This window comes from Palaemon carinicauda, chromosome 7 (genome assembly GCF_036898095.1).
Source record: "Palaemon carinicauda isolate YSFRI2023 chromosome 7, ASM3689809v2, whole genome shotgun sequence".
NCBI lineage: Eukaryota > Metazoa > Arthropoda > Malacostraca > Decapoda > Palaemonidae > Palaemon > Palaemon carinicauda.
Genome location: NC_090731.1, coordinates 17,691,544 through 17,708,332, shown reverse-complemented (window position 1 = coordinate 17,708,332; position 16,789 = coordinate 17,691,544). Strand labels below are relative to the sequence as shown.

Genomic DNA, 16,789 nt, shown 5'->3' with positions numbered 1-16,789 from the left:
TAACAATGTTTTGTATCACAACTGTGTTAGACTTAACCATCTTTACTCGGTAAGGACCCAAATACGCTGGCTCTAGTTTGTGTTTCCTAGGTTGTAATCGTTTCAAATACACACGATTGCCCACAAATACTTTTACCGGTGCGGTTTTGAACCGACCATCATACTTTGAGCTGTGATTTTCATTAGCTCTTTTCAAAAACCTTTCAGTTGTGTTCATTACTCTCCTCAATAAATTTAATGAATATACACGGTATTGCTCAGTTGAATAATTTGGCAATTGTTGCAAATTAATGAGAACCGTATATGGTAACACAGGATCCTGTCCATACACTAAAAAGAAAGGCGTGTCCCTGAGCGAAGCATTATATGCAATGTTCAAAGCTAGCTCAGCTGTAGGAAGCATGGCGTGCCAGTGAAAGGGGTCATCAGCCAATAAGTAACACAAAATTCGGACTACTTCCCTATTATGCGACTCTACTAAGCCATTTGCTGAAGGCCTATATGCGGTCACTGAAAAGTGTTAAATTTTCATCAAGTCCGTGACCGATTTCACCACCTTATTTATAAACTCAATTCCATTATCACATATCAAAATTTTTGGGCAACCAAACCTAGTAATGAAAGAGCACAGCACCTGGGTTAATGAATTTGCAGATTTATCCAACATTGCGTAAGTATGAGTGTACCGAGTAAATGCATCCACAAATACACATATATACTTATGTTGTGTTAACCCTGTAGGAAATGGTCCTACTACATCCATATGCACTCTATAGAATTTAATGGGAACAATCGGCCACTTTCTGGCTTCTGGTACAGTGTTTTTATGTTCTTTGAAACAGTTTCAAGCATGACAACCTTCTACATAATTTTCTCTAGACTTTTTCATTCCTAACCGAAAGAAGGATTCACGTGCTCTCCTTAATGTTCTATCAATCCCTAATTGCCCTGCATACGGACTTGCATGTACTATGTGGATGGCTCGTTTAATTAAAGAGGGAGGAAGAACTACCCGTGCACAAAATTCCCCTCCCCTCTTTTCATAAGCACAATATAAGACATCATTTTCAATGAAAAATTTCTCACGAGGCACATTCAGAAATAATGGATAACTCTCCGATTCCCCTTTAATCACTGCTCGCACTCTTTCCATCCATTCCTCTTTTTTTCTGTCCCTCTTAGACTTCTTTTTATGTCCCAACCTCCCAAGTCAATCAAACCTGCATCATCAGGGCATTCATTCTGGACACCGCTGATCATGTACTCGGTCATCCACATTTATTACTTTTTGTTTCTTTAAAGCATCTAAGGGTTTTGCTATCTCTCCAAAACCTTTTATGAATTTACGGTAATACCCAGCGAGCCCAAGGAACCCAGCTACGTGGTCTGGGGAAATCTGTAATAGCCACTACTTTACTGGGGCAGGATTGGATACCTTCTGGGATATATATATATATATATATATATATATATATATATATATATATATATATATATTGTTAGGAATTCTGTTATTCGGAAGAGATATTTAACAAAATCCCTTATTTTACCTTAAATACAAAATAATTTGTCCAAGCGTTTACTGGGTCTTCCAACAAAATTGCTTTTTACTACCATAGCTTGTAGGCTAAAGAGTAAAGTTTACCAGCAATACAGAGAATAAAAATACACTTTGAGGGGGTAATTGAAAACAAACGTACAAATTAAGATTTATTACAAGAAGTTATTAGCACTCATCCTCGAATTATTGGCTGAAGGCACAGTCACATACACTTACAACTACCATTCAGACTTACAGCTAACCTTCACTCAAATGATAGTTCGAGGGAAAGTATCGAGGAGAAGGGAGAAAAACAACTTCCGCACAAAGTCAATTATAAGTGAGAGATTAAAGAAAGAAAGAAAAGCTTAGCCTAACTGCACACAATATTTATGGAAATGTACCATTACATATATATATGTTCCCACGTTACGGACGAAAACACAATTCCAGCATTGAAACAGTTTAGTTTCGAAGGTATTCCGGCTTTAGTCTTTCCAGGACACTATTCCTCAACCACAAGGAAAAGAATATATTCGCAGATACAAAGAGCACACATAATCGGAAGCTTACTTTTCTTCACGATCAAGAGGCCTCCTAACGACTCTCAGAAGATCTCGAGACAACGGCCGTTTTAAAAATTATTCTAGAGGCGTCACCATAACTAGTCGAAAGGACTCAAGACGTAGACGACGACGATGGTCTCGGTACACTTAGAAGCTCACGAATACAACCGCAGCCACAAAAGGGGGTCAGGTGCATGCATCCAAAGGACATTGATACATCAGCAGCAGACGAGTCCACTCGAAGCAAGATTTCCAACAAAGTATACGTAGCAGAGCATTTGTGCAAGGTGGTGATCGCCACACAGATCAACGGGCCGTGAAAAAAAAAAGGGCGAGAACATCTCCACAAGAGAGCCGAAAACAATCTCCCTTCCATCCAGACGAAAAATATGTAAATCGCCTCTTAAACAGTCCAACGTGGCAGGAGACAGAAGACGAAACTACCAAAGCACTCATACATGAAAGTAAAGAGAACATTTCATGGGCGGAGTACCAATTAGCAAATAACATTCGGTGGGGGAGCGCAACAATACAAAACTTGAACCAAGAATTCGAGGCTCAAATGAACTGATAAAATATTGACAGCAATTAATAAACGAATGTTTACTTTAATGGAGCCACAAAATAAAACTTAAGTAGCTGATATTACAATATATATATATATATATATATATATATATATATATATATATATATATATATATATATATATATATATATATATATCTGTGTAAAACATAATTCGTAGTTAATTTGGTTTCTTAAATTTTCTGTCGAAATCCTAATTGAGTCTCTTATCTTTTATCAGGCGTTGATAACATTAATCAATTTCGCTTGGGTTTTGTTCCTCCTGTGGCCATTCCGATTTAAAGACCTTTTTATAATCTCCAATTCATTTCTTTGTAGCAAATTGTATATTGATATGGATTTCGTTTGATTATAAAGGTTGTCCTCGAGGATGAAAATTAAATTAATTCCAGTATCAATGTAGAATTTTGTTTAACTCGTGATTAAATCTTAGATAATGATTTCATCATCATCATCATCATCATCATCATCTCCTCCTACGCCTATTGACGCAAAGTGCCTCAAGAGGATTCACTGGCTAGATTCATCAAAGGATGGCCTGTTCCTTGTGATGCACAGGGCCTATCTAACTAGGGCAAGTGACCCCTGCCAGTCCATACTCATTCCAGTAAGATCATATGCCAAGGCATTATATGGTTTACGCCACATATTTTTTATGCGTCATTTAATAATGTGTTGTAATATATTTCTCTTTGAAATATATAACCACAATAACGACAATAACAGAAATGACCAAAGGAGACGTAACGTTACGCATATATATATATATATATATATATATATATATATATATATATATATATATATATATATATATATATACACACACATAATATTTCTCAATAAGTGTTAATCCTTTATCTGATATTCGATAAAAAGATACGTTTCTTCCAAAGCTTATAAGATTAAAGTTACTTTTGTCCAGAGAACCTAGAATAATTTTAAGAAATAATTGATTTCCTGGACCGGAAACAGTGTATGCATTCAATTTTTCCGCTGATGTTATTGAAAAAAAAACTGTGAATGTCGAACATACCTTTAGGCTGTTTACATTACGATTATTGAACATCGTTTTATAATCTTCTCTAATTATTTTGTTAGCAGGATATTGCTGCCAGATAATAAAGAATTAAAAATGCAAGGAGAGAACATTTTGGTTTTGTGCTAAACTGTTTTATGACGATGACGAAAGTGTGATAAAAAAAAATATTTGGTTTTATCATATTTGCTTTCAGATGATTCAAATATGTTTTAGTTTGCTCTCAAGACTTTTTAATTAAATAAAAGCTAACGTTATTGCTCGTTACTTTATAACAAATATTCAGTCTACTTTTCAAGAGGTATTGTTATGTAAAAGAGATCTCAAGTTTTCATACGAGCATTGTAACTATTTTCACTGATATATCTAAATTGAAACACGATTATAAAGAATTGAATTTTAAAAGTAAAGAAACTTCTTTTATTCGTCGCCAACCCAGACTCAATTATACAATTAGCCTTTCTTTTTGTGTATTTGTATGGAAAGAAGTTAAGGTAGGTGTAACATTTTGACATAAGCATAGAACTATTACCAACATATTTCTATATTTTCAATATGTATGCTGAAATATATTGAATCATTGCAAATGCCTTGATATAATTACAAGGATTTTCATACACACACACACACACACACACGCATATATATATATATATATATATATATATATATATATATAATATATATATATATATATATATATATATATATACATATATATACATATAAATATGTGTGTTTGTGTGCATATATGATGTATACATATAAACGTGTGGCTTTGGCACTTTAGGAACATAACAAACACGAATTTGCGACCTCTAATCTAGTTCAAGTTTCTATTTTTTTTTTTCTGGGACATCTGTCACCGCCACTCATATCCAGCAATCTTTTCATCCCCAAAACACAGGTGGTCGGTCAAAACGACATTATATTTCATCTTGTGGTATTCCTCTTTTCTTATCAAACTCAGAGAACATCAGGATAATTTTCTGCAAGTCAGAGTTTCCATAGATACTGAATCTGACTTCGATGATTCAGGTTCAGTGGAAGAGGCGTTCTCGTCTCCTCCGTCTGCTGCTGCTGCTGTTTTAAAGCAACAAAGAGCGGCCGAGCATCTCCTGGCTAACCTGAATGGCAAAGGAAACCGTTTCTTTATAAGCTTTCGTTTGTTGCTGTTTGCCATCATGATGATGAATATGAAGAGGCCCTGGAGAGCGTTTAGGATATCGGTGGGTGCCCTGAAAATTGGAATAAAAAGAAGGATTAGTTTTAGACTAACGGAATCTGTGTTCAGTTGATGAATATATTTTAAACAAATGATTAAATTTGGAAAAATTGATTTGTAGTCTACTATGGTATTATTACCTAAACTTAGGCTAAATGGTCCGGCTTTATTAATGTTATTATTTGAGAAATATTTCTAACTCTTACATTTGTAGATAGTAAACGTTTCTTAATTTTACCTGCAAATAAAGCAGAAATGCAACGAAGAAGACTGAGAAGAAAAGGTAATAAAGATATTTGAAAGGTAGAAAGTTTAATAAAGAGGAGATTGGTAATAGACTTAAGAAAAGGAAAACGAATAGTCTGAATATTAGCTCCGTGGATTCTGTGAGAAACTTTCATTGTATAGTATAATTTGCTTCATATACCAACGTCAATGTGACTGTTTTATTTCTTATCATTTTATGTTTTTTTTTATTTACTATAGGTGCTTTATGCATTGTTCGAATGCTAATTCAACATTCTTGTATCAGTAATTACATTTACTCACAGGGCAGACCTTTCGTAGGTAAATTTTATTATGAAATTTCATCTATATCTTGATACCCCAAAGAGGTTTTGAAATTATATTCGCTTGCGTTAAGAAGTCTTATAATTATCTAAAAACAATAAGTAAAACTAAATGTCATATCATACCAGATTTCCTCCGGAGGAATTATAAATGACAGGAACTCAGTGGCCCAACAGAACACAGAAATGGCAAAAAGCTTCAGCTTCTGGTGAAAACTGAAAAGAAGAACAGTGAAGATTAATTTTTTTTTGCTTTCCTGAACTAACCTGATGAAAATTGCAGCTTCTAGCTTTTCATTTTATTGAAGACAAAAGAATTTGACATGAAATATTCGGTAATATTTCGGCAGAGTCCCACCCAGTGCCATTACCGCTTGCCAGTACATAGAAGCTTGATGGTTTTCGAAATATTACCGAAATCTAATGGCTGTTGTTTTGCTCGCAGGAAAAAAAAAAAGAAAAAAAAATTCGAGCCACTCTGTGCTGAAGAGCGGTAATAGCTGCTGGGTGGGACTCTACCAAAATTTTACCAAATATACTTGAGCTGGGTGGGATTCTACCGAAATTTTACCAAATATACTCGTGCGGTAGGCGAGAGGCTACCGAAATATTACCAACCATACTCATGATAAAATCCTTCATGTCTTTCTTACTCTTTAACGCAATCCACCATATCACTGGATGATCTTCCGATGGCATTCAGTTCCTTCGTGGCCTCTTTCGAATTTCGAAGGATTTTCTTAGTGTCGATGAAGGTGAGGATGAGTAGGAGGGCGTTGCAAAGGGACAGCCCACCAATTGGACAGTAGAAGTAGACCAAACCACCGGCTTGTTCTAATGGACGAGAATGAACAAATTATTATTATTATTATTATTATTATTATTATTATTATTACAAGCTAGGCTAAAAACATACTTTGAAAAGCGAGATTCTAAAAGCCCAAGGGCTCCATCAGGGAAAAATAGCCCAGTAAGGAAACAAGGTAATGAATAATCAAAATAATATGTAGTAAGAAAAGTAACTCCATTAGATAAGGTATTTCATATATTAGTTATGAAAACTTCAGAACCACACACACACAAAAAAAAATACCTCTTTTCTGTTGAGAGTTCAATCGGTTTCTTATAAAAATCCCATAATCTCCTTCTCTCTATTTCGTATAAATATCTAAAAATTAAAAAATCTAAAAATTTAAGAATTTAAAAATTTAGAATTTAAAAATAATCAAAAATTTAAAAATCTAAAAATTTTAAAATTTTAAAACCTAAAAATTTTAAAATTTTCCAAAATAAAGATCATAAAAATCCTGGAAGAAACATTGCTACGAATTTACCGTTTTAAAACCAGATATATTGACTTGAAGGACTGATATTACGGTCGCCAACCGTTAAAGATGAAAACAAATTAGGGTAAACTAACGGTCGCCTGTATTTTACTGAAATACGGCTAAGAACCGAATATTTTTACGGAGAATTTCCGATCGAAATTACGGTTTTTTTTAACAGTGTAAATCATAGAAACTACTAATGCTAAGCTGTGATGTAATACTTTTATTGATTAATGAGCACCATGTCAAGTAATGTTACCCTTAAAACTCCTCATAAACGGAGGATCCTTTACACTTTACTCAATTTTTTTTAATGAGGTGCATTTGCACTAACTCGCAGCGGTGCCCTTTTAGTTCGGAAAAGTTTCCTGCTATCTGATTGGTTAGAATTATCTTGCCCAACCAATCAGTGGTCAGAAAACTTTTCCGAGCTAAAAGGGCACCCATGCGAGTCGGTGCAAATCTGCGTCACTAAAAAGATTTGAAAACATTATATACACACAGATATATATATATATATATATATATATATATATATATATATATATATATATGTATATATATATATATATAAGTGCTGGTAATCGTTTTATGTACCATAATCTTATAATAAATGTTTACCTCCTTAAATTGTAATACCATTATGCCATAATTAACAGCATATGGAATGCAACTAGCTCTAGGGTTTTCAGTGCAAGTAACATTTCTTATATCCAAAATAAACATTGAACCACAATAAATTAATAGCATCTTTAATTTTGCTAAACGTTTTCCTAGGAGCTACGTATTCTGGTCTCAATTAGCAAAAATGAAAAAATTATACTATTATATATGCACTATTATATATTATACTTATATATATATATATATATATATATATATATATATATATATATATATATATATATATATATATATACACATATATATATATATATGATGTATATATATTTACATATATATATATATATATATATATATATATATGTATGATGTATATATATTTACATACATATATATATGCATATATATATATATATATATATATATATATATATATATATATATATACACACACCTAGTAGCGGCATAAATGATTTGCCGCTTGCATACGCGGCAAATCATTATCGATCAAATTTGGTATATATGGTCTAAGTCGGTTAAAAAAAAAATCCGGAGCCGATAAATGACTAATTGGTATCTTAACCCTTCTTCGCTCAGTGCGTGGGTGGATGCACAGTCAAGTTAGTATGTTATTGGTGCTGCTAGTGAAAGGATTGTCGAGTGTTCTCTGCATTCTTAAACCTGCTTTTCAATCGGTGTGCTTATTTTCAGTGTTGTGATCGCTATATATATATATCATGTCTATAGGTTATACATATATATATATATATATATATATATATATATATATATATATATATATATATATATATATATATATGCATATATATATATATATATATAAGTATAATTTCAGTAAAAAAATAAAAAACAATCTGATTCTATTGCTGTTTTTTTTGTCATTGTTTTTTAATCAAAATCGAAACTTACCTTTCATATATTTATCTTTTTGGACTGAAAAAAGCATATTTCTTTATTAACTAGATGAGGAATAAATCAAGTGTCCACATTGTAACATGTATCTTAGCAGTAAAACTTAGAAATCTAAATAAACATGGAGGATGGACTCTTACCCTGAAACCAACACTTCTTGATTGCAATGTATGGCCTGATTTCGTCCCTGACTTCATGGGGGTTCACAAACTGCATCATGACGGTGACTGCACTAGAATAAAGAAAGTATTTCATGAACATTTACTCTTTCTAAGAATGGTTATTATTGTTATTAGACATTCCCTGTTAAAATCCTCTGAATTACACTATTTTCAGTACATGTCTTGTCAAAATGTTCACTTGGAGTACTTAATGGGTGAATCAAAATGTTGTTACACTGCTTGAATATTTGCCGCGGAGAACCTGAATTGGTTCGTCAAAATATTCACTTAAGTGCTTAAAAGGTGAACCAAAATGTTCAGTTACACTGCTTGAACACTTCCCAGAGAGAAACTGAATGGTAGATGTGGTAATGTCCTGGCTTGGTGATTGCCAGACTGGGGTTTGAGTCCCGCTCAACCTTGTTAGTTCATTTGGTCGATGCAACCTCATCATCCTTGTGAGCTAAGGATGGAGGGTTTGGGGCAGCCTATAGGTCTACCTGTTGAGTGTATATCCTTACGAGTGAAAAAGGAGAGTGACACATAAGGTACTCTAGTATAGCTCATAGCAGATCCTGTTTCTATCAAGGATGCACCAAAATGTTCAGTTACACTTGCCGGAGGGAAACTGAACGGTAGAGAATACGATCCTTTTCAAATGTCGTATGGACTTAGGACGGATTAATGATTATAATTAGTCTGATACAGAAAATTCCAAACCTTTTATTTCTCTTGAGAAATCTTATTTTTTATAAGTTAAATTGACAAAATTTATTGAAATTGATAAGTTTTAAGCAGATTTTTCTTTTTAATTAGTATGTTATTAAAACAAGCTGTAAGTTTATAATTAAAGAAACAATTTCATAATCATTCCAGTAAATTATCTATAATAAACTAATACGTTTAATATCAACAAATTATAGATTAAGAAAAATTACTTAAGCTATTATAAAAAAGGAGGCTATTGATTTATGAATATATATATATATATATATATATATATATATATATATATATATATATATACACACAAGTACATCAAAAAGAAAATTAAACTTGTAAAGTCTTCTAGAATTGCAAAATGTCTGAACTTCTACCCACAGTAAAAATGAAATATAATAAAAGAATAAGATTAATCTTCTGATAAGTACTGGTACAACATGAAAAAAATTTGATTAGTTAAGTCTTATATGATTACAAAAAGCCTGAACTTATACCCACAGTCAAAATTAAATACATATGAAAACTTACCTTATACATAATGGTACTCCCCAACCATATAACATGAAGAAAATTTCTGGGTATTTCTTTGAAGTCTGGTATTTTGTGAGTTTCCTGCAAATAAAAAACCACGCTTTAATAGATAGTCCAGTATAGAAGATGGTACTTTTTAAGTTCCCTACAAAGAAAAGCTACTGTATATTGTAATGGATATCCTAATGTAGAAAATAGTTATTTGTAAGTTTCCTACAAAGGAAAACTATATTATTAATCATTATTATTATTAATTGCTAAGCTACAGTCCTAGTTAGAAAAGCAGGATGCTATACGCCCAGGGGCTCCAACAGGGAAAATACCTCAGTGAAGAAAGGAAACAAGAAAAAATAAAATATTTTAAGAAAAATGACATTGAAATAAATATCTCCAATATAAACTACAAAACTTTATCAAAACAAGAGGGAGAGAAATAAGATAGCATAGTATGCCCGAGTGTACCCTCAAGCAAGAGAACTCTAACCCAAGACAGTGGAAGACCTTGGTACAGAGGCTATGACACTACCCAAGACTAGATTATCAAGAATAATAAAACACTGTATTGTGAAATCAATCACGCTTCACCAACAAAAAACATCAAGTGTTGATGTGGGGAGACCCTTAACCATTTGTTGGTTTTCCCATGTTACAACATGGGAAAACCAACAAATTCTTCAAGATATATAAGTTTAAAGAGGTTGAACTATAACTTAGCTGCTAGGAATTGGGAAAGGAGCTAGAGTAGGAAGATGAAAAGCTGGTCCAGCTAGTGGCCGAAGGAACACTGCAGTATCCACGAAGATATAAAATCCAATGCTTCAAACTACTGGTAATTTGTGACTGATCAAATTGTTGTCTAAGACAGTTTGGTATCTTTTGTTACTTAGAAAAATTACTTTACTCAAATTTTCAAAAAAGGGGTTACGATAGAAATCTTTATGTTGTTGTGACGTGCTTGATGAAAATAAAATAATTTTTCTACAGTAGTTTTCTTAAAAGCACCCTTTTGCTTCGTAAAACATGGAAAAAGGAATGATATAAATACTCCCTAACCACATTGGCATTTTGCAAGGTCAGGGTGATCACAGGACTCTGAAACATAGCCACAATTTGATAGTTTAAACAGAATAGAACAATGGCTGATATTCTATCAATTTCTGGGTTTGTTAATTACTTTCATTTCATATTTAAATAGGACATAAATATATTTCAATATTTGATTGCCTTATGGCAGTAGGGTCATTCACGATGGATTCATTACCTTTAGCAATGAACTGATTTCCAAAGTGTGCAAAAATATCATCTAACTAAATTTCCTAGGTTTTATAAAATGTGGCCATTACAAGTTATTGTACAATGGTATCCATTCTTAGTATTAGTACAAGTAAGGGAAACATTGAATGTAAAACATTTTCTACCGCGATTAATTTATATAAGACAACATACTGAGCACATGAATTTTGTTTCCTTTTTGGATTCGAAATTGTTAAAGATAGAATAAGTTTGAAGACATCTTAGCGTATTGCAACACAAAAGAGACTTAGCAAATGGAGATATTATGCGTTGATTCTCTCAACAGTTTTAGGAGAATGAAAAGGAATGTTAAAAATAATTGCAAGAGGATTTTCTCATAATGCAGTAATCATAACAGTTTTCGTTGGATTAGAACACGAAAGAAGATTTTAACGGGGCTAATTGTTCAGTGGCCACTTTCCTCTTGGTAAGGGTAGAAGAAACTCTAGCTATGACAAGCAGCTCTTGTAGGAGAAGGGCACTCCAAAATCAAACCATGGTTCTCCAGTCTTGGGCAGTCTTTTGATGTTACTGTTCTTAAAATATTTTATTTTAATTATTAATTGCTCCTCTTATTTCCTTGTTTCCTTTCCTCACATGGCTATTTTCCTTGTTGGAATCCCTGGGCGTATAGCATCCTGCTTTTCCAACTATGGTTGTAGCTTAGCAAGTAATAATAATAATAATAATAATAATAATAATAATAATAAACGATGTAGGTTTTGAAATGACCATTGACGCAAGGAAGGAATTCTGATTATTTCAGGTCTTTCGAAAGAACGTGATATAATTTCCTTCAGATCTGTAATGTAATTGAGCATTTGCTTAACTAACATCAAAGAAATTGATAAAATAATTATCAGATTACATGACCATAAAGGTTTAAAGGTCACTCATGAGTGGCAAGCTCAGGGTACAGTGACATTCCCCTATCAAGTAGGACAATGCCCTAGAGACTGACCACATATTCATATATTCAGCGCCCAAGCCCCCTCTCCACCCATGATAGTACCAGGAAGAGCCAGACAATGGCTGCTGATGACTCAGCAGATAGACCTATAGGCCTCCCCAAAGCCCCAGCGTTTGCTCACAAGGATGGTGAGGTTGCAGAGAATATAAGAACTAACGAGCATCAGCGGGGCTTTAATCCCAGTCTGACGATCACCAGGCGAAGACGTTACCAATTAGGCCACGACAACCCAAAGGAATCCTTGCAGGACCTGGGCGTACAGAACACGCTAGATTACAATTGATCAAAGGAAATTAGCTTTTATGAAAACTGCTTTTCTTTTACTATATTATTGGAACATTTCTTTGCTATAAGAAATGACCAGAACGGTGACACTGGTTTATAATGCATATGTCTTCTGACTAGTGCTCTATAAAAATAATGAAGTTCAAATTATTATTACCTCATAGCATTTATAGTATTTATTAGGAAGGCAGAAGCATAGTTGAAGCTTGATATGTTCACAATAGCAGCAAATTAGTACATTGTGAGTCTACTAGAGAGCATAAGTACATTTCATGCATATCTTATATATTATTATTATTATTATTATTATTATTATTATTATTATTATTATTATTACTAAGCTACAACCCTAGTTGGAAAAGCAAGATGCCATAAGCCCAAATGCTCCAACAGGGAAAAATAACCCAGTGAGAAAAGGAAATAAGGAAATAATTAAACGATATAAGATGTAATGAATTATTAAGATAAAATATTCTAAAATCAATAACAATATTAAAACAAATATATCATATATAAATTATAAAAAGACTTATGTCAGCCTGTTCAACATAAAAACATTTGCTGCAAGTTTGAACTTTCACTGATCCAACTACCCGATTAGGAAGATCATTCCACAACTTGGTGACAGCTGGAATAAAACTTCTAGAAAACTTCTAGAAGATTTCTCAGAAAAACCGAGACCGAGGTGGTTGAGAGAGTTATAGAGATAATGAAAATAGATAACTTAGTTTTTTAATTTCATCAGATAAAGAGCTATCGTAATAAACAATCATCATAAATATAAATGTTTTCAATTCCCTCTCAGTCTTTGCTGTAGATATAAAGCTTGAAAAATTAATTAATGTTAATGAGATATGAAAGTATAATGAACAATTGTGCAGATTCGTGGCTGGATAGAATTCATGACACCAAATAACATAAAAATTCCCATATTTTAGAACGTTTTCCCAGAATCTTTAATTCCTTACCTGATTTTTCTCCAGACCTCAAAGCACATGATGTTTAGCCAAAAGAAAGCTGCCAGGAATCCAAACTGCATGACAATGGCTGCGGAAAATAATGCTGTGGTTATTCATTTTCAAAATTAGAAACAAATATAATTTTGGATCTTGTTTGTTCAATCCGATGGAGCCCCATTTTCCCCCCAAATATTTATATATATAAATAAATAAATATATGTATATATATATATATATATATATATATATATATATATATATATATATATATATATATATCACCTGTCCTTGGCACTCGTCGATTCATCACTAGGATAAAAGTACAGTAGATATGTGTTTCAGTAGATTCTATGAAACCTGGGTGAAGTATATAAGTCTACCCGCTGAGCTATGTATGTAAGTGAGGGTGAACCAGGTAATTATGATAAAAGTTATTATGGTAACTAAAGAGTCTGATTACAATTTGAAACAACCTTGAAATTATAAAGACAGAAACTAATAGTAAATAGAAAAGGTTATGTTAGCTAAAAACATTTGTAAGATCATCCAATAGGCATCAGGAGTAGAAGCCGAAAATACATCTTGAATCTCGCCTTAAACTCAATCCCTCACCCTTTTGCCAGTGGGGGGCCAGTTCCTCCATGCTATACTATTTAGAAAAAACATAGTATGATAATTTATTGATATCTATACATAAAAAAAATCCCTCAAAATCTATATTGATTAAAAAAGAAAGAAATCTTACCTAGACTAAAGCAGGAAGCAAAATGGTGAACGAGGTCGTTATTGAAGGAATTCACAATACAACTCATACTATAAGCAATGAAGAGGGACAGTACATGGCATAGCTGATGTGTGCCACCGTTCGCCCTAAGCTTAGGGACTAGTTGGTAACAAATTATGCATAATGTCAGAAAAAAAAGAGAGATGACTTTACAAGTCAGGAGTACAGGAAGGCGTACGCTCTTCCACGAGAGAGGTTCAGCGCCGCAGAAGTAAACACTCGTTCTCCGATGTTCTTCTCGGAAGTTTACGTCCACACAATATTCAAAAGAAGAGTAATTTCTATATTCAGTTGACAGTTGCCCCTCACTGTCTATGCTGATTTCCTTGTCGTACTTTGTGGGACGCTTGCAGGCTGGAGGAGGACCCGTTACAATAGTGTACGAGGATGAATGAGCTACATCAAGAGGACTGAATGTGGAGTTGGAATCAGGCGAGCATTTTCTTTTACTGCTGTTATATGAGGACCCATCATCACAGCATCTACGCATACACGGGCCATCTCCACAGGCCTTGTCATGTCTCTCCTTGCGAGACATGTAGCAAAAGCTTACAAAATATTGCACGGTGCCATCACTTTCCTCGATGCCATCAGTGCAGTAATCAGGACAGAAGTAAGTTCTATCAAAAGGACCAAGCTCATTAGGTTTCCAAGTGAGGGATAAACCATTGGCTAACAATAGCAAATGTGTGCCATTATTACCAAGAGGAACTGTTACCATGGGATCAGACTGGCATTTTAAATTGAGATGATAGTTCTGTATATTTGTCCATTCAACAGGCTCTGTGGAATGAGGTATACTAATAACTGGAGGTTTTAGTACACTTGGAGTCCTAGCAGTTTGACATTCACCTTCTTTCATGGCTTTTCCAAAAGAGCAGCACCTAGGAACAGATGGTATAGGTATACATGCTCTAAGCGTCCATGTCAGGTAATGTTGGTTATCCAGGTGGTGAGTGACACAGTACTTGGAAATGCGTTGCCCCTCCAGTTCACCAGCATTCTTTAGAAGGACAACATCACCCTTATCAAGTCTGAGATGAAACTGTCCTCTGCTGAAGTTCCGGGTTAGGTAGTAAGTTGGGTCGCAGTTCACGTTCTCTGTTTTTACCATGTAGTTCTTCACATTTTCCTATTAAAAGGAAAAACATATGAACAATGACAACTAAAATTTGCTAAATCAAATCAAATCCGAAATGTGTTAATTAACTTCCTTCTGAGTTATTACGAAACACAGACTGAGATCCATCCTTGTAATAAATTCTAATATATATTTTCAATGAAAAAAAAAGGTTTGAGGGCTTCAGCTGGTCTGGTGTAATTCAAAATATTTCTAATGGAAAAAAATACAACAATGTAAAAATGAAGGTAAGGATTTGTGCATAGAGTAGCCAAGACGAAAATACTACATTACTTCATAGTTCGTTTCTTTCTCTTTCTTGCAACATTTATGAAATGTTTAAAACGTGTTTTTAAAAATCATCAAATATTCTTTTCAAGTGGATGCTTTTAAGTACTCTTATTACTTTAAAAATCTAAATTTTTGCCTCTATTCTTCCATTTCCTTATCTTACAACTGACTAGAATGGCTCAGAAATACAAGGATCTCTGTGTTCCTTAAAAAAGTTGGAAAATTTTTGTCTAAAACTGCTACGCCCTTTCAATTCATAAGCTTTAGCAGTAATGAAAGCCCTTTAAAGACAGAGAACAGATGAATCTTGTTAGAACACTTGAAGACCGAAATTAAAAGAAGGATAAGCAAGGAATGAAGAGTTTTTGGCAAACAATATAAGATTATGAAAAGTAAAATACCACATTATCTAAAACTATCAATGAATTAAATCTGTCAAGACTCATTATCATCTGATTAAATACTTTTCCTTTTAGAGAAATTGGCATTTTACATTTCATAATCTCATTTCATTTACCAAAAGCTTATGCTGCTTTTAACTTTGGTGTTATGTCCCGGGAAAACACTATGTAAATTCATTAACAATCTCTAGAGGTTAGTCCATAACCCTTATATGGTATCTCTGCATTTTCGCTGAATATTATCTTTGCTTTACTCATATTCATTTTAAGTCCTACATTTCTGCTTTCTCCATTCAAATCTTATATCACCTTTTGCAATTACCCCCGTAATTCACTAAACACAATTATCTCATCTGCAAATCTCAAGTTGTTAAGGTATTCCCCATTAATATTAATTCTTACATTTTCCCAATCTAAATTTTTTAAAATTTCTAGGCATGCTATCAATAATTTGGGAGAGATGGGTTCTCCCTTTCTAACTCCTTTCTTACTAGGAATTTTCTCATTATCTTTAAGTAGTTTTAAGATTGCTGTATAGGTATCTTCAAGTATTCTAACCTAAGATTCATCTATTCCTTGTCTTTGAAAGATTTTCGTTACTGCTGAAGTTTTGACAGAAATGCCATACACAAATGCCATACATAGTGGTTTATAATACTATTTTGATTTTTCCACTAGCTAGTTAATTACATGAATAATGTTTCATTATTCCTATTGACAATTATTTCTTATATCATTATTGTATAGCATTGCACAGAAAATCCCCTGCAATTTTTATCACGCCATATCTTTTGCTGATAATATTTTCATTTGATTCTTCCTTTCTTTAGTGTTTCTTCAATTGATCTGAATGTGTTTA

At 33.3% G+C, this 16,789-nt stretch overlaps 1 protein-coding gene across 3 annotated transcripts in view; it reads right to left on the bottom strand.

The window, feature by feature from the left end:
* Positions 1–16,789, bottom strand: part of LOC137643878 (probable G-protein coupled receptor Mth-like 3) — a 62,590-nt gene that overhangs the window by 19,046 nt on the left and 26,755 nt on the right. Inside the window, exons 2-8 of one of the 3 annotated variants that reach the window (XM_068376620.1) lie at positions 14,080–15,250; positions 13,344–13,422; positions 9,825–9,908; positions 8,553–8,644; positions 6,181–6,361; positions 5,654–5,743; positions 4,479–4,971 (exon numbers count right to left, since the gene is read on the bottom strand). The exons of 1 other annotated variant lie outside the window; for it this stretch is intronic. In XM_068376620.1, the coding sequence (XP_068232721.1) occupies positions 4,710–4,971; positions 5,654–5,743; positions 6,181–6,361; positions 8,553–8,644; positions 9,825–9,908; positions 13,344–13,422; positions 14,080–15,250 (1,959 nt within the window). In that variant the 3' untranslated portion in view covers positions 4,479–4,709. Of the gene's footprint in view, positions 1–4,478; positions 4,972–5,653; positions 5,744–6,180; positions 6,362–8,552; positions 8,645–9,824; positions 9,909–13,343; positions 13,423–14,079; positions 15,251–16,789 lie in introns of those variants that run through there. One more of the 3 variants, XM_068376618.1, reaches the window with a different exon arrangement.